Below are 23295 nucleotides of genomic sequence, written 5' to 3'. Positions count from 1 at the left end.
ATTTCAAATAGCCCTACGTTTCTATTTAACCTAATTAATTAATTTTCACCAAGTTACCCTAAGGATAATTGAACTAAGTTAATTATGTACATGTGTAATTTATTCTAATATCACATAAGGCCCAAACAATCACAACCTAATAAAGATTTCTAACATGCAAATTTATTTTATAATTACCAAGTATTAAATTAAATTTATTTACATGCCAATGTTAGTTTAATTTACAAACAAGATTAATTTTAATTTACAAAGTATTTATTTAAATTAATTACATGCAAAAGTCAGTTAAATTAAAAACAAGGTTAATTTTAATTTACCAAATAAAAGTTCTATTATTACTACAATTTCATGCCAATGGTTATTCGATAAGTTTAGAGTTACTTACCTGTTGGTAAATGCAGTTGCCATTGGGGCAAGCTACCCTTAAAAAAGGGTCTTCTCTTCTAGTATGGCAATGATATCCCTGGCTTACTCCCGTTTAGCTCCATATAAGCTCCGCGCAAATGCCCTCTTTGGTACTTACCTTAGGGCTACTTACCAATTTTATTTGTAATAAAAAAATAAAGAAAATAAAGAAAAATAATAAAAGTACGAGAGACAGAAACTAAACATGTGCAGAGTTGTGTATCCTCTCAAATTAAACATGATTACATGATCTATATGAACATATAAAATAAATTGAAGACAAAGAGCATAGAATTAAAATATTGTGTGGTACAGATCTTGAAAAGAAAACAATAAAAACTGGCCTTCCAGAAATCTTGTATGAAAATCTTCTTGAAGAAAAAAAAAATAAATAAGGAAGAACTCAAAGAGTCTTAAATATCTCTAAATTTCTTATAGCTCTGAATTTTCTCTTCCTCTTTCCTCCCATCATCCCCTTCTTCTCTTCTCTAGTAGGGTATTTATAGGGTTTTGGGAGAGAGGTGTGATAGGGTTTGGAGTCTTAGATGATAAAGTTTAGATGACTTAAACAACTACAATTGCAGAATTCGAATAAGACTGGGATATGGGTGAGGTGTTTCAACCAATAGGAAGACAGGAAAAAATGGAAGGCACTAATAGAGAATGAGGAAGAGGTGTGGTAGGATTTGGAGTCTTAGGGTGATAAAGTTTAGATGACTTAAACAATACGATTGCGAATTCGAATAAGACTGGTATATGGGTGAGGTGTTTCAACCAATAGGAAGACAGGAAAAAATGGAAGGCACCAATAGGGAATGAGGAAGAGAGTGAGGCCAAGGAGGAGAGAGATATTTTGTTATTTTAATTTTTAGAAAATAATTAAATGAGTCCCATTTAAAATTCTTAACTAGGCTTTCTTAGGCCCATAGAGCCCAATTAAACTTAATTAGATCCATTTAAGAACTACCCATATTAAATTTAAATAAAATAAAATTTTATTTAAATTTAATTAAATTAAGTTCCCCAAAACTTTATTATTATTTTTATTTTTTCAAGATCATGCCACGGAATTAATAATTCAGCTCCATGCCGCCAATTACATCTTACAGTCATATAATTTTTCATCATCGGGTTTCCCACGGCCTCAATGCACATACTCATCACAAAATAAGGGTCTACATATAATAATTTTATTTTTTAATTTTTGAATTATTTAGTCTCATAATAATAATTTTTCTCTCTTATGAATATATTAATTAATATAAAACTTGATAGAATGACTAAAAAATAGACAAAATAAAAATATGAGAATTAATTAATATATTTTTAAAAATATGAGTAAATAATTAGTTCATTAAAAAAATATAATTGGTAAACAATGATTTTTCCTAATTGGACTACTAAAGCCTAAACGAAAATCTAAACCTGAGATCGGCCCAAATTCTTTGAAAAAGCACGTTAGCCAAATTGAAAGAAAACAGTACAAGGACTCCATTAAAGTAAATACATTAAAGCATAGGGACTCCATTACAAAAAAAAAAAAGATCAATAAAGAACAAGAACAACAATCGGAGTCTACAGTGTTATCGTCCAAGTCGGCGTCTCTCTCCTTCCACTTCAATGGCAGCAGAACCCGACCCGGTATTGGAAAACCCTACCAGTGGCGAGGATGACCTTGACGAAGAAGACGAGGAAGAAGAGGAAATCCAACCCGAACTACCAAATACGGGAAGCCGAGAGTCTCGAGCACGAATAGAGCGAGCAAAGCTTGAGAGCCTCTTTCGTCGGATACAGACTGAAATGTTACCTCTTCGTGTCCACGATGTGATCATCAAGGGGAACTCCAAGACGAAGGACTCCTTGATCGAAGCCGAAACGGCGCTGCTTAAAGACGTTTCTTCGATGCAAGAGTTGATGGCGGCTTCGAAAGATGTGAATTTCAGGTTGCAGGCGCTTGAGGTTTTTGATTCGGTTAGGATCACGCTCGATTCGGGCCCGCCGGAGCTACCTGGGACGGCTAATGTCATCGTTGAGGTTGTGGAGACTAAGTGTCCATTGTCTGGAGAAGTCGGCGCATACACGAAAGGCGAGGTATGTTCTCTGTTACTTTTTGCTTTATTTTTGAGGTGTGTAGTTAGTTTTGGCCGCATTGTGTTTGATAAGGGTTTTGTAGTTGAAAATGATGATGTTGTGGTGAGGCATGAGTGATTGATGAATGTGGTGTTTGGTTAGTAAGAAACTGGAGGAAAATTGAACGAAATGCAAGTTTTATGTTTTGAGGAAATTTGGGCTTCTAATCTTAGCTGTCTTATAATTATTCTGTATGTTTCGGTTGTTGAATGATGAGTATGGTGTTTGGTTAGTCAGAAACTGAAGGAATATAGAAACAAAATGGAAAAATTTTAGGTTTATTGTGTTTGTTAAAGGGAAGTTAGGATTTTCAACTTTCTTACATTTCTCTTGGTTAAGTCATTTATTCAGTTTGGTTCTGATGAATGTTTGTGCAACTCATAGAAAGGCAGGAAAGTTGGTTGTTATTACATTGAGATTTATTTGGATTTGGTGGTTATCTGATAATTGGGAAAAAAGTGAACACATAAAGTGTGCTTATCTTGGTGTGGGGTATGAACATTGGAATGTTCAGCATAAGGTGCTTTGTCTAGTGTCTACGAATGCACATAGGATGATATAGGTGTACTTTTATACTTTATTGAAAAATGTTTTTGGTTGTTATATGTGGTGGTTTTTTTGGTTCAAATTGTTTAGGACACTGGAACAGTGCCTTATCTTTGTAATTGCTGGTTGACTGGTTCAGTGATAGTTGAGTTAGTACCGTGTTTGATTGCTAAGAAATTTGGGGAAATCGGAGGAAAATTTATCGTTGTGTGACAATAGAATTAGTTAATATCTAATTCAATAATTATGTTAGTTGGGATGACAATTGTGTGTGGAAAGAAATTTGAGTGGAATATAGGCATATGCACTTTTGTGTGGTTGATTGGACTCAAAATGGCATATGTGCAGAGTCATAATCCCATTAGTAATTTCTAATATCTGGAATATTCTGAATTTGCTTATTTGTGAAATGAAGCTGATTCACTACAGACATGTGAATGAGTGCATGAGTTATCGCTTATCAGCCATTTGATCAAAATCTTCCATTCAATCCTTGGGTTGACTTTTTCTCATGCACTCTGAATAATTTCTGTATATGGAAACTTGCATTGAGAATCAGAATCTGGGTCACTTGTATAAAGCATAAAATTATTTATAAATAGATTCATTGTAATATGGTCTGAGGTGTAGAATGATCTTGTAGGCTAGATCTTCAACAGTTGAAGGATCGGTCAAGTACAAAAACATATTTGGTTATGGGGATCTTTGGGATGCCTCTTTGGCATATGGTGGTGACCACATGGCTGAGGTAAGTTCTGGTGTGTATTTGCCAAGATTCAAAAGACTTGCTCCTGTGACGGCAAGAGTATTCCTGCTATCTCAAGATTGGCTGAAATTTTCTTCTTTCAAAGAACGAACATTGGGCCTCTCTGTTGGCTTAGTTTCAAGCAGGAACCATGATTTGGTGTACAATCTCTCATGGCGCACTTTGACAGATCCATCACAAATGGCATCCAGGTCAATAAGGAGGCAGCTTGGTCATGGTTTGCTTTCATCCTTGAAATACACATTTAAGATTGACCGGAGAAATTCACCTTTGAGGCCAACACATGGATATGCTTTTGTTTCTACCACTCAAATTGGTGGTCTTGCACCTGATAGTCGGAGTATACGGTTTTTGCGCCAGGTTTGATACTCTTTTCATGCTTGATATTGTATTTTTCCTTGTAATTATATCAAAATTTTTCAAGCATTATTTTTCAGGCTGCCTTCAGAAGATATTCTTTCCATATATATGTTTGATGCTTTGTAACTATTAGAATTTAATTTTAGTATCATAAATTTGAATCCTAATGTGGTGGCTTCAACACTAGTTTTAGGGATTAGAGAATACTATGGCTCATAATCTTTGTGATGTCCTGACCTTTTGTGTTTCTGGAATATCTATTGGTTACTTTGTATTTCTTCAATTGCACATATCTTATAATCTATCTGTTGTATTAATAAATGTGTCATGTATTTTATAATATATAGTAAAGATGAGAAAATGGGAAAAAATGAGGATAAAGAGCAAGGATATTCTCCCAGTATTTCTGAAACTTCTTCATTTATTATTGAAGCAATTAATATGCTTGCTTATGCCAGATAACTAAGGAAAAGTTATTACAGAATTACTGTATAATACTCTTGCATGGTATATACAAATTAGGACTAATTGCTTGACTAACTAGTTAACAGAGCAGAGTTTAGTTATTATTATATACGACTCAGTAATATTTCATTTTTACAAACATGTTTCTTGAGCTCTGTGTTGGGTGTGGCCAAATTGTTTACCCATTAATTGCATACTTTGTCAGTGATGAGGCCCAAGAGCCTGCGAATTTTTGCTGTTCTGTTTATGTCCATTATATATATTGTTGTGTTTGCCACATTTTTTTTGAAATTCTTTTTTAATACCATTTGTCTGCGTTTGCAAATGAGTAGTATTTCATTGATCTTGTAGAGATTTTTCGATATATCTTCATTCTTTATGCATTTAGCATCTCTCATGGACTGTTCTTCTTTTTGATATTTCAAACAGGAGCTTGATCTTCGTTATGCGGTCCCTCTTGGATTTTTGCATTCTGCACTCAACCTTGGGATCTCTGGTGGTCTTATTTTTCCATGGGGAACTGGATTCTTAAACATGCCTTCTCCCTTACCAGAGAGGTTCTTCTTGGGTGGTAATTTATCTCCAATTTGCACTTTGGGAGGTCCGATAGCATTATATGGGTTTAGGACAAGGGGACTGGGCCCTACTGATCTTCGAAGGCAATTGCAAAGTAATCCAACTGATGATAGTGCTGACCCTGGGAGAGATTACATTGGAGGAGACCTTGCTGTGACTGCTTTTGCGGATGTTTCTTTTGATTTTCCATCCAAGTGGTGTCAATCGAAAGGAATCCATGGACACATGTTTGCATCTACTGGAAATATTGACAAATTAACAGAAAACGCATACCAAAATTTATCCTTGCGAAAGTTTGTGGAATCATTTCGAACTTCCGCGGGAGTTGGGATTGTTGTTCCTACAAATCTGTTCCGTCTAGAGGTCAGAAATCCATTTTTATTGTCTTCAATATTGAACCTAAGCAATAAAGCATGATTCACTTTGGGCTGTAGAATTGTAGAAGGTAATCCCCTCACAACACGAGCTGGATTTCCTGGTACTTTGATTGGAAATTTTTATTTTTGTGCTTGGTCACAACATCAACTGATGAACTTGGGGTCCACTCTATGCAATTTCATGGAATGACTTCCTTCTGCAAAGCTATATAGTCATTTTTTTCCCAAGAGAGGCAAATATATGGTGTTAATATGACATATGCCACTTGTTTAGGGCAGTTCATTTTCGTTGCTGAAGTGGCATTTTTGTCCTTTCTATAAAAACGGCTAAATAAGACAAATAGCCCTTTAGTTTGGGTACACTTGTAAAGAGACATGTTGTTAAACGTGCTTCAAGGCGCCGAGCGAGGTGACCCTCTAGCGCCTCGCCTGGATTGCATGAGGCAAGTGCCCCAAAGAGAAAGGCGACAGAGGCAACGCCCTTTTCATGTAACATTTACTTCCTTTTTTTTTTAATTTGTTTTTTATGCATCAAAAGATTAAAAAGTAATTTCTTCATGTAACACTTTTCATCATCAGGGATTACAACAAATTAGGAACTAAATCTGCACTGATAGCTTAATGCTTTCCTAAGACTTAGGTAATTACTCTAATTTAGGCTAGTTGTATGTAACAAAGCTATATTTTTTTTTTCTTTTTTTAAGTTACACCAAGAAGACCTAAGTAAATAAGTAAAAAAAAAAAAAACTAATTAGGGATTACAGCAAATTAGGAACTAAACCAAGGATTATACAGCTATTAAGGGATTACAACAAATTAGGATTTAAATTAAGGATTGTATAGCCAAATGATTATACAGCTAGTGAATTTTAGGTCAACTCTTCCTCATATAAGGTATAAAAGTAAATAGAAAAAATTTTAGAGATTCTAACAGTACATATCTGACATTCTCCATTTTTGGCTATAATATAGGATCTGATTAAACTAGAATATTATTTTCTACATATGTAAATTTTCTTGTTCTATATAAATCTTATCTATTAAACAGTTCTCATTGCCTTTTTTGTTAAACAGTTGCTCTAAGCCCTTGAAAAGTTCTCATTTTTTGTAATAATAATGAGGCATATGAACAGTACAAGATAGTAAAGAAAGAGGCAAAAAAGACAGTTAGTCAAACAAGAGCACAGGCCTTTGAAAAGTTATATGAGAAACTTGAAACTAAAGAAGGGGAGAAAGATATTTATAGATTAGCAAGGAGGAGAGAAAGGAAATGTCAAGATCTCAATCAAGTTAGGTGCATTAAGGATAAAGAAGGAAAAGTGTTGGTGAAAGATGAGGACATTAAAGAAAGATGGAGAAATTATTTTAATGATCTCTTTAATAATAGTCAAAATGGTAATAGCGTGAATATAGACTATAGAATGATAGAAAAGAATGTGAATTATACTAGAAGGATTAGATCTTTAGAAGTAAATGAAGCACTTAAGAGAATGAAAGTGGGTAAAGCCTATGGACTCGATGGAATACCAATTGAAATGTGGAAGTGTTTGGGAGATATGAGAGTAGCATGGTTAACTAAATTATTTAATAAAATTCTAAACTCAAAGAAAATGCCTGATAAATGGAGGAGGAGTATTTTAGTACCTATTTTTAAAAATAAGGGAGACATACAGAGTTGCTCGAATTATAGGGAAATTAAACTCATAAGCCATACTATGAAGTTGTGGGAGAGAGTTGTGGAGCATGGACTACATCATGATACTTCTATCTCTCTCAATCAATTTGGCTTCATGCCTGGTCGTTCAACTATGGAAGCGATCTTTCTCATTAGAAGCTTGATGGAGAAATATAGAGATGTGAAGAAAGATTTACACATGGTTTTTATTGATTTGGAAAAGGCTTATGATAGTGTTCCAAGAGATGTCCTATGGAGTGTGTTAGAACAAAAAATGGTATCTATTAGGTAAATACAAGTGTTGAAAGATATGTATGAAGGAGCAACTACTATTGTGCGCACAGTGGGAGGGGACACGAGATTTTCCGATCTCAATTGAATTACACCAAGGATCAGCTATAAGCCTTTACCTTTTTACATTAGTTGTAGATGAATTGACGAAACATATACAAGAGAGTATTCCTTGGTGCATGATGTTTGCGGATGATATTGTTCTAATAGATGAGACGCGAGAAGGAGTCAATAGAAAACTAGAGCTTTGGAGAAGTACTCTAGAGTCAAAGGGCATTAAGTTAAGTAGAACGAAGACAGAATACATGCATTGCAGGTTCAGTGAAGGTTAAACTGGTGATAGGGAAGGAGTTAGTTTGGATGGAGTGTTACTGTCCCAAAGTAATCACTTTAAATATCTCGGCTCAGTCCTTCAAGTAGATGGGGGATGTGAGGAGGATGGTAGTCATAGGATTAAAGCCAGATGGTTGAAGTGGAGACGTGTCACGGGAGTTTTATGTGATCGCAAGATCCCTAGTAAGTTAAAAGGAAAATTTTACCGCACAGCCATACGACCGACTATGTTATATGGTAGTGAGTGTTGGGCATTGAAGGAGTCATATGCGTCTAAGATAAGAGTTGCAGAGATGAGAATGTTAAGGTGGATGAATGGCCATACTAGACTAGATAGAGTCCGTAATGAGAGTATTAGAGAAAAAGTAGGAGTGGTACCAATTGAGGATAAGTTGAGAGAAGGGAGATTGAGGTGGTTTGGTCATGTAAAGCGTAGACATACGGAGGCTCCAGTTAGACAAGTAGAGCACATTAGGTTAGAGGATAGAAAGAAAAAAAAGGGGTAGATCTAAATTGACTTGGAGGAGAGTAATACAACATGACCTAGAAGCATTATAAATTTCTGAGGATTTAACCCAAAATCGTTTAGAGTGGAAAAAGCGAATCCATATAGCCGACCCTAAATTTTTAGGATAAAAGCTTAGTTGAGTTGAGTTGAGTTGAGTTGCTCTAAGCCCTAATAAATTGAGTTAACTATTCTTTCTTTGAATTTCATTTCCTTTCTATAACCTTATTATTTTTTGCTTTCTATTTCTCTTATATTACATATAGTGCGCTGCAAATAATTTTTTTTTTTTTTCCTTTTAAGTTAAAAGTATGATATATATATATATATATATATATATATATATATATATATATGTAGCGCCTCACTTCAAAAAGGCTATCGTTTCGTCTCTCACCTCTCGCTTTTTTCCTAAGGCCATAGGATACTCTATTGCCTTAATGTCGCCTTTCGCCTTAATAACATTGCATCTACTTTCAAATATTTAAAGTTAACATTGCATCTACTTTCAAATATTTAAAGTTAAATCCTTGAACTGTAGGAAAACCTTATAGAGTTATGACAAGTCTTCCCTTTCAACATCATTAGTAGATTAAGGGATTCAAAAGCAAATGCCACACTTTTATTTATAAAACTTTGCAGTGTGAAAATAATTTCTTTCTGAAGTTCTCTATATTTCTCTGTTTTATGGCTGAGTTTTGATGTAAAAAATTGAATATTGAATAAATTGTTTATAGTAAGCATGACATTGGCAATCTTGAATTGTGCAATATGACCCCATGTTTATGTTATTTGTATGGCCTTTGATTGTGTTAATTATATTATGAATTTGGATGGAAGGACCTATTGTAAGGGATATTGTTGCTGGGGTCTGTGGCTCTTCAATATAAAGAAAATTTTAGAGAACTTAGAAAATTGATTTCTAATTCTCCATTTGCACGATATTTACAACTAAAAGCCTAAGTCCATTTTTCAGTTTCCTAGGCATAATTTTCTGGGAAACAAACCACAATTTAACAAGGCCTTTGCTGCTATTTGTTCTCGAACACAAGTACATAACCAAAACTGCTTGGGAGAGATCCCCTTTTATACACTATGCAGGGTCTATTGTTGTGCAAGTTCCATATTAGGTATCTTGAAAAAGTGTCCTCTTATCTTTTTTTTTTATTTTGCTGATTTCTTTCTTCAAGACTTGGGCCTGTTAGTTCTTTACTAATTATGTGGATTTTTTTTCCAGTTAAACTACTGCTACATGTTGAAGAAATTTGATTATGACCATGGGAAGTCAGGGTTCCGGGTCAGCTTCTCTACGCCAACATAGAATCTGGAATCTATTGGATATGTAATGTCTGACAGATTTCATTTGACAAAGGAAAGCTTTCAAATCAGGTAGCTGAGCTCTTATACTTTGGCATCATTGAGGGGATTCCATATTAGACCACATTTCCTTTTTTTTTTTTCAAATGTAATTTTGAAGTGAGAATCAAAGTACAGTGAACTGGAATTTTTTTTTTTTTTTTTTGGGGGGGGGGGGGGCGGGGGCCGTTGTTTTGGTTTGATTTAACTGTCAAAACACCAATTTCAAGCATGACTTTGCAGAGGATCTGATTCGATCCTGTTTTGTTTGTCAGTTTCATTGCAAAGTGTTTTGTTCTTAATAAGGGCTTGAGTCGGTTACTTGTCACAAGTCATGTGATTGTTTTTGCCTTTGTTTCTTGAACTCCCAAGACTATTAATTTTAAGATGTCTTGTGAGACAACATTTTGTGATGCACAACTTGAATGATTTTGAAGGTTATGTGACAAATCTTTGTTATGCCTACTAGATACAGGTAGAGGGCTTGTTCTCTTTGCTTGAAGCCAGACACTTTTTCTTTCATTGGCACTGCGTGTACTAACATTATGTCATTACCGAGGTTCATTCTGCTTTGGGAGGCTTTTCAGCGTATCAGGAAATCTTTATTTCATATGAAAGATACTTCTTGTGATCAGAGGGGCTAAAAGGCTCAAGCGGCAAAAGACGCTGTCATAGCATATCAGAATATAGGGTATGATAACCTTTGATTGGGAGTAGGCATAACATACAATCCATTGTCACAGAGCTGTATGATTCTTAGCAAAATAATGCTGTTAATTCTTATTGGATTGATCGTTTATTGGTTAGAGTATATAGACTTCGTAGGGGGGCGGGTGGGTGAATGCCATTGATAATGATGATGAGTGCAATGGTGGCTTGAAAGTAGCATAATCATATAATATTCGATTTGGCTTCTTATTTGAACTTCCTTGCCTCTTTCTACAAGTTAGACTGAGAAAGTTATGCGCAGCCCATTGCGACTTCTGTGGATTTGGAAATGGTAATATGAGGAAATGCCAAATAACTTAGTTCTTTAGTAGTTTTGGGTACTCAGAATGAAAAGTGACTCCTAAGGTGTTTCTAATATTTAATGCTGTTGAGGTAATTATATGTACTAATGGTTAGGTTGCCATGCCGAGGTCAAAGTGATCTCTCTCTCTCTCTCTCTCTCTCTCTCTATTATTTGTTTTTTCCAGTCAATCGGCGTCAGAGCAGGTGGGGTTTTATTCATTCATTTCTATTATGGTCCCCCAAATGGGTATAAATTAATAATAATAATTGTTGAAATTGGACTATTGGATTGCAGGAAGATGGGATGTTGAAGAACGAGCAGCAGCATTTACGCCGTCAATTAAAAGTTACTAAGAGGGAGCCAGCTCTCTATACTCTACTAGTCAAGAAAAAAGACTTAATTTGAAGGGAATTGATTGATCCTCACTGGATTGTTTAGTGAAAGTTCTTGTTTTTATTCGAACTTTTGCTCAATTGCGTATTCACAACTTGAGTCTAACAAAAACGATGACTTAATTTTCAGTTGGAATGGGGAAAAAGCTTGCTCAATTGATTCACTTTTTCGAGGCAGAGATCTATATTTTCAATAATAAGAGAAAAAAAAAATCCCACATTTATTCATGGTTGAGGAGAACAGAATTGACATATCATCCCATATGTATACATGTGAATCTTCAGCTGTTTTCCATACAAAAAGCAAAATAAAATATGAATCTTCAATTATTTGAGGTTGTCAACTTCGTTTTTTATTTTTAATATATATATATATATATATATATATATATATATATGTTCATGAAGTATAAAATGACATAAATTATAATCATTAAATTTTATTTAGTGGTATTAAAATCTTATCAAATTCGAATGTTAATTAAAGTTAAATTGGAAAAAGAAAAATCATATTCCTGACAAAAAACCATAAAAATACAATAACTCTCTTCTAAAGTCTTGCATTCCAGTCAATTAATTTTCATTTAAGCTCTTTAAAAAATAATTTTTTCAAAAATAATTTTTATATTTTTTAGTGTTTAAATATTTTAAAAAATAGATTAATAGAAAATATTTTTTGATAAAAAAAAATTAAGTAATTTTAAAAGAAAATACTCTTTTTAAAAAATAGTAATTTTCTGAATTTTCATACATGATATACACAAATACTATTAATTTAAAATTACAATCACATAATAAAAAATATTTTCATGAAATTTATTTTGTTAAAAAATAATTTTTATAAAAAATATTTTTTATATATAAATTATTTTTTAAATAAACAAATTAAATTAAAAAATTTTTATAAATATTTCAAACCTTTATCATGACTGCCTAATTTTATTAAAAAAAAAATTTGCATGTGCATTTTTTATAAATAAAAAATATTATATATTAAATATTATTTTAGCCTCCTCTAAAAATAAATCTTGACTTACGTCTGCATAGCCCCAAGAAAGTAAACAAATCTTCCATTCAATATCACATTCACATAATTAATTAGCTAAGAAACGTTATTATCTCAGCAACCAAATTCATTCAACGCTTTTTTTTTTTCTTTTAAATTACTAATTAACTTTTTTTTTTTAATTTTTATTTCATATTAGATTCCTATTCGATATCTCATAACGCTAAAGCATAATTTCAATTTTATTAAATTAATAATTATTAATAATTAATTAATATTTTTCAAATGAAAATTCTTGACAAATTCAATCTAAATGGATTAAACTTAAAAAAAAAATCATATATATATATTTTTTTTCATTTCAAGTGGATCTTATATATATTAAAATATAAAATATATCACTTTATAATTCAATCTGATACATGTAATCATTTCTCAATACCAATTCTTATTCATATTAGAATAAGAATTAATAACAAAATCTCTAAAAATTAATAACAACAATATTTATAATAATAATAATAATAATAATAATAATAATAATAATAATCTTTCCCTTTCAATCTGTGAATTATAAGTTTTGTGTGTGAAGGGGTACGTAAGACGTGCCCATCAGCTAATTGCTAAATGAGTAATCTTTTTGGTTAATCAAACACATATATTAATAATTTAAGCGTACCCATCTTACACTTCTCTCTAAATTGACCCTTTTTGTTTCCATAAATATGAGATGGTAATGCTTATATAAATAATTAAATATAATCAACTTGATAGCTCAATTATTGATCCTGTTGAGTTGATATATATATTATTCTTGTGGATTTAAATTTAAATTTCTATTGGAAAGTGATGATTAATAGAGACATAATAGGCTAGTTATAATTGATGGGTTACACAACGAAAGGTAATTCTCTCCATTTCTCACACAAAAATAAATAATTTTAAAAAAATAAATGTGAAGACTTGCACTCGAGATATCTCTACTCTCTACTAGTAGATTTATTATTTTAGTAGAATAATAAGCATCAAGCATTTATGTCTTGTCCAAATTTCATTTGTGTTTAATTATATGCTTTTACCTTTTCATGTCATAAAATTGATTTTTCTCATCAAGCATGGTTAACTAAATTATTTAATAAGATTCTAAACTCAAAGAAAATGCCTGATGAATGGAGGAAGAGTATTTTAGTACCTATTTTTAAAAATAAGGGAGACATACAGAGTTGCTCAAACTATAGGGGAATTAAACTCATGAGCCATACTATGAAGTTGTGGGAGAGAGTTGTGGAGCATCGACTACGTCATGATACTTCTATCTCTCTCAATCAATTTGGTTTCGTGCCTGGTCGTTCAACTATGGAAGCGATCTTTCTCATTAGAAGCTTGATGGAGAAATATAGAGATGGGAAGAAAGATCTACACATGGTTTTTATTGATTTGGAGAAGGCTTATGATAGTGTTCCAAGAGAGGTCTTATGGAATGCGTTAGAACAAAAGAGGGTATCTATTAGGTACATACAAGTATTGAAAGATATGTATGAAGGAGCAACTACTATTGTGCGCACAGTGGGAGGGGACACAAGAGATTTTCCGATTTCAATTAGATTACACCAAGGATCAACCATAAGCCCTTACCTTTTTACATTAGTTTTAGATGAACTGACGAAACATATACAAGAGAGTATTCCTTGGTGCATGATGTTTGCGGATGATATTGTTCTGATAGATGAGACACGAGAAGGAGTCAATAGGAAGCTAGAACTTTGGAGAAGTACTCTAGAGTCAAAGGGTTTTAAGTTAAGTAGAACGAAGACAGAATACATGCATTGCAAGTTCAGTGAAGGCCAAATTGGTGATAGGGAAGGAGTTAGTTTGAATGGAGTGGCACTGTCCCAAAGTAATCACTTTAAATATCTAGGCTCAGTCCTTCAAGTAGATGGGGGATGTGAGGAGGATGTTAGTCATAGGATTAAAGCCGGATGGTTGAAGTGGAGACGTGCCACGGGAGTTCTATGTGATCGTAAGATTCCCAATAAATTAAAAGGAAAATTTTACCATACAGCCATACGACCGGCTATGCTATATGGTAGTGAGTGTTGGGCACTGAAAGAGTCGTATGCATCTAAGATAAGAGTTGCAGAGATGAAAATGTTAAGGTGGATGAGTGGCCAATCTAGACTAGATAAAGTCCGTAATGAAAGTATTAGAGAAAAGGTAGGAGTGGTGCCAATTGAAGATAAGTTGAGAGAAGGGAGATTGAGGTGGTTTGGTCATGTGAAGCGTAGACATACGGAGGCTCCAGTTAGACAAGTAGAGCACATTAGGCTAGAGGATAGAAAGAAAAAAAGGGGTAGACCTAAATTGACTTGGAGGAGAGTAGTACAGCATGACTTAGAAGCATTACACATTTCTGAGGATTTAACTCAAAATCGTTCAGAGTGGAAAAAGCGAATCCATATAGCCGACCCCAAATTTTTGGGATAAAGGCTTAGTTGAGTTGAGTTGAGTATATTTTCAATCCCAAGTAATTAATTCATTTTCATTATATTTTAATATTTAATAAAATTTTATTATAATATTAAAATCATTTTAAAAATTATAAAGTTTTAAGTTTGAATTTTATATTTGAATGTACACATTAAACATGTAAAAGTTTCTAGATCAAAATTTAAAATAAAAAATGATTAAAAATGAATTAATCAAAATTAATTTTAAATCGCATTGAATTGATTAAATTGATTTAAAATTAAAAAAAAAATTTAAAAATAAAGAATATTAATTATTAAATTTAATCAAAATTGAAAACAAACAAAATATGAAAATCAAAAAATTCTATGATTTAATTTTAATTCTCTAAATTTGAAATTAAAAACACTGATTTTAACTCGAAATTGACCCAAACCGGCTTGGTGGTAAGTTCTACCTAAACCTAAATATACGTACTAGACTCGTGATGCAACTTGAATTTGTATGCACATCGGTTTAATCAAGTAAAACCTCGAACCGGAAGGTTGAGTTAGTTTGATGGGATTTGATTGCATGGTATGTGGAAGAATGGTTCATGATTATGATGATGGTGGTGGTGGGTAACGTTGGAAATGACAAAAAGTGTAGGAAAAAGACAGACATCCCTAATTCTGAAGGATAGGCAAAGGCAGATCCGCTTTAATAGCTTCACGTATTCTCATGCATAAAATTAAAAAATAATAATAATAAAAATTAGAAAAATATATAATTAAAAGGAGAAGAACAGCAACTGCATAGTTACTGTTTGCAGTTGACTTTACAGCTTCTTCTTGCTGTTGTTGTGGTGATGATGCGAGTCTGTCAGACAAATAAGATTATATTATTATGATTAATAAATGTTTTTTTTTTTTTTACATTAGTATATCTTTTATGTCTATATTATTATTGACAGAATATTAATTCTCATTAGCCACATAAGAGATAGTAGTATGAGATGAAAATCTCACGCGCGATTTTGAAATGAAGATTTTTTAGATTGAATAATGAAATCGAATAATGATCATAACAAATGTCTGCTAAATTTGTAGGAAATTATATAAAAGCTTTTAAAATTATTATGAAGATATACAGCTAAAAATTGATCCATACAATCGAAGTTATGTACTTTATAATATAGGTCTTATTCACATAAATATCTGTATTATTATTGACAAAATATTAATTTTTTTAAAATTTGTGACTATCCCTTTTAATAATTTTTTTTAAAATATTAAACTTGAATTTTCTCTTAGAAATGCAATGAGTCTTATAAATACACTCAATACTTATGTAAATGGATCTATTTTTGCAATTATCTTTTATTATTATTAAAAATATTTAATGGTTTTTCAACTTTTTATCATATAACGACTAAGTCTTTTTTTACAAAAATTTTAGAATATGTTGCACTATTTTAGTATATATATATATATATTAAAAAAGCATCACATTATAATTAAGTTAATTAATTTAGCTTATTTGTGAAAAAATAAGGAAGTAATAAATTCATGAGTTTTCAAGGTAGTTGATTCACTAGAGTTATTGAGACATTGGTGTAGATAGCCATTGGAATAATAAATCAAGCAACCAATTTTGTCAAAAAGGTGAAATTATTAATAGAGACCCATTAAATGTCTTGTAATGTGAAGCATAGAAGGAGGAAAAATTGTTTTGGAGACATTCTTGGCATTTGTAGTTACTCTATCCTCACTTCATTAAATTCTTGCACTAGCTAATACCTAATTATAGGATGAAAGTTAGCATTCATATTATAACCCCTGACTCTTAATTGGGTTGTATACGGAATTGTAAAATCCCGAGTCTTAATTTCAGTCAGAATTAATTATAAAAAAGTATTTATCATTTTATATATATATATAATTAAAATAATAAATATTTAATATAAGAGCTTTTGAATTCCTTCTTATAGTTCAAAGAAACTCATTTCTTGGACGGCCTTGAATTGTCTCAAGATCCTTGTGATGGGAAGTAGTTTTTAGCCAAAGAAAAGTGGGAAACTTTGGTTAGTGGTTATGTGTCATATAAAGAGATTCAAATTTAAATGTGGCCACGATGGAATATTAGGTTTCATAATTAATATACCAATTTTATAGAGTAGTTGGGTCAAAATCCAACTCTAAATCAGAATAACACCATTTGGAAACCAATACTTCTCCCTACCCTCTAGAAACACATCTTTTTTTTTTTAAATAGGAAATCGGATGAGTAGGAATTCGAATTTGAGTCTATGTAGTATTTTTTCAATCACTAGATAAATCATGTTAAACTCCTCTAACTACACGTCTTTTTTTAGTAAGGGAATTGAAAAAATAAATATTCAAACCCTAGTCTATCAGGTGAGTAATATGTTTTCAGTTACTAAATTAAATTAGACTAGTTGAGTCTAGATACATATTTTATTCTCTTTAAAAGTGTTGATATGTATGCAAATAAATTGATATTTTTGTATATTTAATTTGGTAAAAGTTTTTTTTATTAATTAATTAATATTTTTTAAAGAAAGGAAATTATGAAACCAAATCCACCCTTTCTTAGTTAAAATAAATAATTTTGAGAAAATCATAAAAAAAAATTTCTTCTAAATGTGTTAATTTGAAGGGAATTGATTTTTATTTTTTAAATTAAATATAATCATTTGACTTTTTCTTCTTGTTGTTCAATATGCTAATATATTTAATATTTTTATTAATCATGTTTAGTGGATAAAGAGAAATAGGACGACCAATTTATAACATTGTTGTGATAATGCTATATGTGATCATAAATTGGATGGTGTGAACATATGATTAAGAAATTGTGGACTATATGGACACAAATTATTGGGCGTAGTTTCATCGTCTTAAATTCAAAATTTAACTGCTTTTTTATGAATATTTGATACACTATTTTTTAATAGACCGAATATATTATATAATTTATCGATATCAAATTATCAATGAAACTACTCCCAAAATTCTAAAATTTTTCCCTCTTTCTTTTTTTGTTTTTATTATGTATGTTTCATGCAACATTTCAAAGTCAAGCCTTAACTTATATTGTGATATGTGATTTCATTAATTATAATAATTTCAATGGCTAAAGAATTAATTTCATCTCTAGTGCTATAACAAATGCATTTTCCCATATATTTAGTTGTCAACATTACTAATTTAATTATCAAATACCAAATTACATATCTAAATATATACTAATTGCATTCCAATTGCTTGCTTTTCTAAAAAATATGGGGAGAGATATATATCCCATTATACTAACCTATTTATTTAATATAGTTGTTTTAATCAATGGATGCTAGTAGTTAGTTCCATTTTACATTAAAGTTCAAAGTTTAAAAAGCATTATTTTGAATATTATTGAAAAAATACTTTGAAAAAAATTTATTTTATTGATCTTATTATTAAAAATATAATTTAAGTTTTAATACTTTGTAGTTACTATTTCAAAAATAGTTGAAAGATTAAAATTTTATTGATTTTTAATATTTCAACTATAATTATAAGTTGATAACCCCCGAATTTTAAAATATCACTTTAATTGCAATATTTATCAAAAATGAAAATCTAAAGGAAAATCCCCAAATTGCTCACTTAAAGTACCCATTTCATTGTTAATAATAATGATAAATAGGAAAATTTTTATTTATATTCGCTCTATTATGAAATTAAAATATAAAATATATAATACGATTTAACTATTAAATATACGAGTCATATATATTAATTTACACAATAAATAAGAAAAATCCTTATGAGTATATATATGTATATGGGGTAGAAAAATTCCTTAAAACATTCTCATGCTTAATTAGGTGGCCCACCCAAGACCAAAGTAATCATAGTAATTAGAACAAGAAAACACTGAAAGGGGAGTCACGTTTTGCAGGTTTGTTTATTAGGTGGGCTTGTGTTAATTAGTGTGGAAAGTCATTGAGATGAAGAGGTTAATTATATAAATAATATATATAAAATAGCTTTAGAGAAAGAGACTCAAGAGATATCTAAAGGGTTGTTGAGAAGAGAGGGCATGGGGCAGGAGTCTTCACGTAGGGACAAAGACATGTGTCCGTGATTCTCGACGCAAAGATAGTGCCCTTTTTAACCCCAATACTGTGGGTGACTGACAGCCTAGCATTTTAACTATTAATTAATTAATTAATTAATCTTACTTTATCTTAAACTCTATTTATTTCAAACAAATAATTTATATATATATAAAAATTTTATAAAAATTATTTTTTATTATTTAATTATAATTTTAATATATATATATATAAATATTTTTATATTTTAATAAAATTATTAAAATTTAAAATTTAAAAAATAAAAAAATAACTTTCACTTTCTAAAAGAGGAAATCACTTTCTTTTCTTTTAACCAAGAAAATATGTTTTATTAACTTATTTTTTTGAATATTTATAGTTAGAAAATATGAAAAAAAATATTTTTTATGAAATAAATGAAACTTAAAATTTTTTTTATTGATATTTTATTGACATGGAAAATGTATAGAGCTATCACATTTTATTTAAAATTATTGGAATTAAAGGCTTTTAATTTCTTTTTAATTATTCTACTCTATATTTTTACTTTGATTTATCAACCTTAATTATATTAATTAGTTGTCCATTTACAATAGCTTTGCCCTTCTAATAATAATTATTGTAGCAATCTCCCTCCTCCAATAATAACAAAATTAATATCTATGTAATTTTTAGAAGCAACAATCTATTTAATGTATTTTTGTCCAAATATCATTACATAGATTAATCTAATTAATATTAAATTTTATAATAACAGGAAATTATTAAGTGCATTCATAGCATTAAATTAAATTTTAGTGCTTTTTACACTTATATAAATCTTTCATAAATCATATATATAGAGAGATTTTTTTCTATTATCTTTTATTTTTCATGCTTTATGTGGTTTTAGATTTTATCAAATAAAAATATTGAACAAATGTCATTATCTATATCATCATACATGCATTAATGCATGCATGTCAAATTGCATTATATGCATGCAAGTCATTCAATATAAAATATATATATAAAAAAAAGGTTAAAGAGATTAAAATATATTATATATATTGACAGATTGAGAGGAGTATCTAAGGTAACCTAGGGTTTTCAATTCCAAGTGTTGTATATGTTTCTGGCAGTGGTTATCATCACCAGCTCTTTATTCTCTCTTAAAAAGAATTTCCAAGTCTTCTTTTTCCTCTCTCTTGGGTGAGGCCAGAGAGGTGTAAAACTGGAACATCAAAAGTCATTCTAAAACAACCTGTAGATGGCACTAAATTTCATAATCACTTGCTGTTTGTTGAAATCATTCACATGTTCTTGAATTGATATGGTGATTAAGGAAGCCAGCTAATAAGAAAGATGATGAAGAGTAGTGATAGTTTTGAAGGCTCTAAGTCAAGCTATTCTCACAAGAAAGTCAGCGAAGATGGTGAGGCTGATGAGGAAGTGGACAAAGTTTGCAGCTGCAAGCTAAGAAATGATGGAGACACCACAAGCAATAGCTCAGATGATGAAAAGAATGAAAAGAAGGAAGGAACTACTAGATCTGTCCGGCAATATATTCGTTCGAAGATGCCAAGACTCCGGTGGACGCCTGATCTCCATCTTTGTTTTGTTCATGCAGTTGAAAGACTAGGAGGGCAAGAGAGTTAGTATCTCATCATCATTCCAAAATTTTTTTTCATTTGTTTCTTGGGTTAATTAGTGATTTTAATTGGCTTTGTGCACTTATTAATGATCTCTTATTAATGGGATTTAGTTCAAAGGGAATTTACTAATCACAGTGGCAATTTGTTCAGGGGCAACACCAAAGTTGGTTCTTCAATTGATGAACATCAAAGGCCTAAGCATAGCTCATGTGAAAAGCCATCTTCAAGTATATATTTAAATTTATAAATGGAAATTTCAAAATTTACCTGCCATCTTTTGCACAGATTAATCAGTAATCATTTATGTGGCGTATCTGATATATTTTCTTTCTTTTGGGTCCTAATTTTCAATGTTCTTTAATTTGTTAGATGTATAGAACCAAGAAGATTGATGATGCTAATCAAGGTGATTCTCTTCTGTTACAAAAAAAATATGGTAATATTAGGGTTTTCTTTTGGGTTCTATCTTCTCTCTGACCTTAGAAGAGACTGTTCACAGGGCAAGGGCTCTTATTTGAAGGAGGTGCTCACAATATCTTCAACTTTAGCCAGCTTCCCATACTAAAAGGTTTCAGTCAAAGGCCTTTTACCAGTTTAAGGTATGAAAAATTTTGATTAATTCCTTAATTACTCCCATTTTTTTTAAGGAAATTAATTGAGCTTCAAATTTGTGTACTAACAAGCCATATATTAATTCCTTTTTTGCTTCATCAAGATATGGGGATGCTTGGAGAGGTCATGATCACCAGATTTATGGCCCTTTCATGGGAGAAGGAACCACACTCAATAGAGGCAAACAAGAAAATTATGGCTCGGTTGCAGATAGATTTCTTGGATGCAATACTCATAATTCACCTAATTATGATTCCAATATCAATAACAATTCTTCTTCTTCCCTCAATGGACAAATTCATCAATCTTTCGACTCGCTCAAGTCGTTTCGCAGATACTGTCAGATGGAAAGTTCAAATCCAGGTTCATTGGATTTCAACCCCAAGTTGCAAGGAAGAGGAACAGATGTAGAAGAACAAGGAGAAGAAGCTTGTTTCAAGAATCATAGCTCCGGCCTGAACAAAAATTGGACAACAATTCAAGAAATGCGAAACAAGCTAAAAAGGAAGAATTTGGATTCAGATTGCAACTTGGATTTGAACTTATCTCTCAAAGTAACAATGAAAGATGGGATTGAGAAGGGTTTGAAGGGTGATCATGATAATGAAGTTGATAGCAGTTTATCTCTTTCCTTATCTTCATCTTCTTCTTCGAAGCTTAGTGGGTTAAAGCAGGAACATGATCAAGATGGAAGTAGGAAGCATACAAGAAGGGCAAGTACTCTAGATCTGACTCTATGAATAAGACAAAATTCCAAGTGAGATCTTGAGGTACTTGTCCAGAAGCAATGCTCAAAATGATCATGTCGTATTTGTATCAGAACATTACAAGAGGTAATTATTTGTCAATTATATAAATTTTTTTTTTTTATCTTTTTATTTGGTTGCTTGTGTGCGGATACAAGCTTTTAGGATTCAATTTTGGTTATACCAAGAAATTAATATATATATTAGATGATGAATATATTTTTAGCACTACAAAATATGCACATTGGGTTCTGGGTATTGTTTTCAGAGTTGAATATATATAGGGATTTCTTTATAATGGAAACTCTTGCATGGATCATATCACTAACTAGATAAGAATTGAAAAAAACAAGATTCAAACATATGGTTGAAAATCCTTTAATTATTGTTGTCTATGCAAAATGGGAAAAGACAAACATTTCTCTATATTCTATAATCCTCGATATACTTTGACAAATGTACCTTGAAAAGTTGTTATTTGAATTGTGCTTTATCCAGATAACTTCTAAGAGATTAATGAATATTTACAATATCTTCTCAAATCCTTTTGTTTCCAAGAAGGGGCAGAGATCCCTCAATATATATATATATAGAGAGAGAGAGAGAGACCTAGCTATTCACAAGATGTTAATATAATTAACCAATATTGTTCTTTCCAAGAACAAAAATAAAGTTCTTGAAAATAGTTCAATGTTCGTTTGGTTAAACAATCAGGGGGGATCTAGGTGCAATATTTTTTGTTGAATTAGAATGCAAAAGTTTAAATTTTTTTTAGACCAAAATTTTTCTAGTTTATAAAATTTACCAAATGTATAATTAAGTTATCATCTATAAATTTGAATTTTTAATCTAAGTTTTTTTATAATATGATATTGGAGTCTTTTCAATAATAATAATAATAATAATAATCTCAAGGTTTATTTAATTAGTAAGAAAATTTTTATCTATACTTGATTTATCATGGACTCAAAATATAAACATGTGTGACCTATATATTTAATAAATAAATTTCATTGTATATCTTATATCTTCAACCCATAATAGATCAAGTATACACAAGAAAATTTCGTATTGGGATCGGAGGACTAGAGCACAAAGGAAGTATCTTCCCTTTTTGCAAATTGTTTAGTGGTAATATGGATGTAATAGGAATAGTCTGCATTTAATTGGATAAAAAAAGATGAGTATAATCTGGTGCATGAAAGTTGATTCATGATATCACCTTAAGATATTCTCAAATCGATGAGTTTCATATGAGTAAATATGATACTATCTTAGAGATATGTGAAAAGCTTAAAATTAATGTATTCTCACGTTGGTTTGAGATAAGATATTTGAACTATATATAATATTTGAGCAAATCTCCTCTCTTTGAGTTAACTTTTATGGTGAAGTTAAATTTGATCTATTTTCTCTACATAATATCAGAACCTACCCTACTTATGAGGGAGTGTATTGTCTCATATTAATTTGGAGTACCACATTAATTTAAGATGAAGTATTTGAGCTATAAGACTTAACAAAACTTCTCCCCTTAAACTAG

General features: G+C 31.1%; 2 protein-coding genes across 6 annotated transcripts; both read left to right on the top strand.

Annotated features, from left to right (window-relative positions):
- Positions 1–1894: 1894 nt before the first annotated feature.
- LOC110668376 (uncharacterized) lies at positions 1895–11366 on the top strand. 5 transcript variants are annotated; one of them, XR_009150727.1, is made up of 6 exons: positions 1895–2496; positions 3725–4207; positions 5102–5611; positions 9667–9818; positions 10255–10476; positions 11092–11366. XR_009150727.1 is itself a non-coding variant. In XM_021829577.2 (4 exons), the coding sequence occupies exons 1-4, from the start codon at positions 2026–2028 to the stop codon at positions 9748–9750; spliced, it is 1548 nt and encodes a 515-aa protein (XP_021685269.2). In that variant the 5' UTR covers positions 1895–2025; the 3' UTR covers positions 9751–10198. The 5 variants fall into 5 exon arrangements, 2 of the variants coding, with proteins under 2 accessions (XP_021685269.2, XP_058007811.1); XR_009150728.1 differs by having other exon boundaries at positions 10255–11000; XR_009150729.1 differs by lacking the exon at positions 10255–10476.
- An 8472-nt stretch (positions 11367–19838) lies between these two features.
- LOC110668368 (two-component response regulator ARR10) lies at positions 19839–22050 on the top strand. Its single transcript, XM_021829567.2, has 5 exons — positions 19839–20393; positions 20545–20621; positions 20764–20800; positions 20894–20993; positions 21110–22050. Exons 1-5 carry the CDS (start codon positions 20105–20107, stop codon positions 21744–21746), a joined length of 1140 nt encoding a protein of 379 aa, XP_021685259.2. The 5' UTR covers positions 19839–20104; the 3' UTR covers positions 21747–22050.
- The last annotated feature ends 1245 nt before the right edge of the window (positions 22051–23295 follow it).

This window comes from Hevea brasiliensis, chromosome 8 (assembly GCF_030052815.1).
Source record: "Hevea brasiliensis isolate MT/VB/25A 57/8 chromosome 8, ASM3005281v1, whole genome shotgun sequence".
Classification (NCBI taxonomy): domain Eukaryota; kingdom Viridiplantae; phylum Streptophyta; class Magnoliopsida; order Malpighiales; family Euphorbiaceae; genus Hevea; species Hevea brasiliensis.
This window is presented reverse-complemented; position numbering and strand designations above follow the sequence as displayed.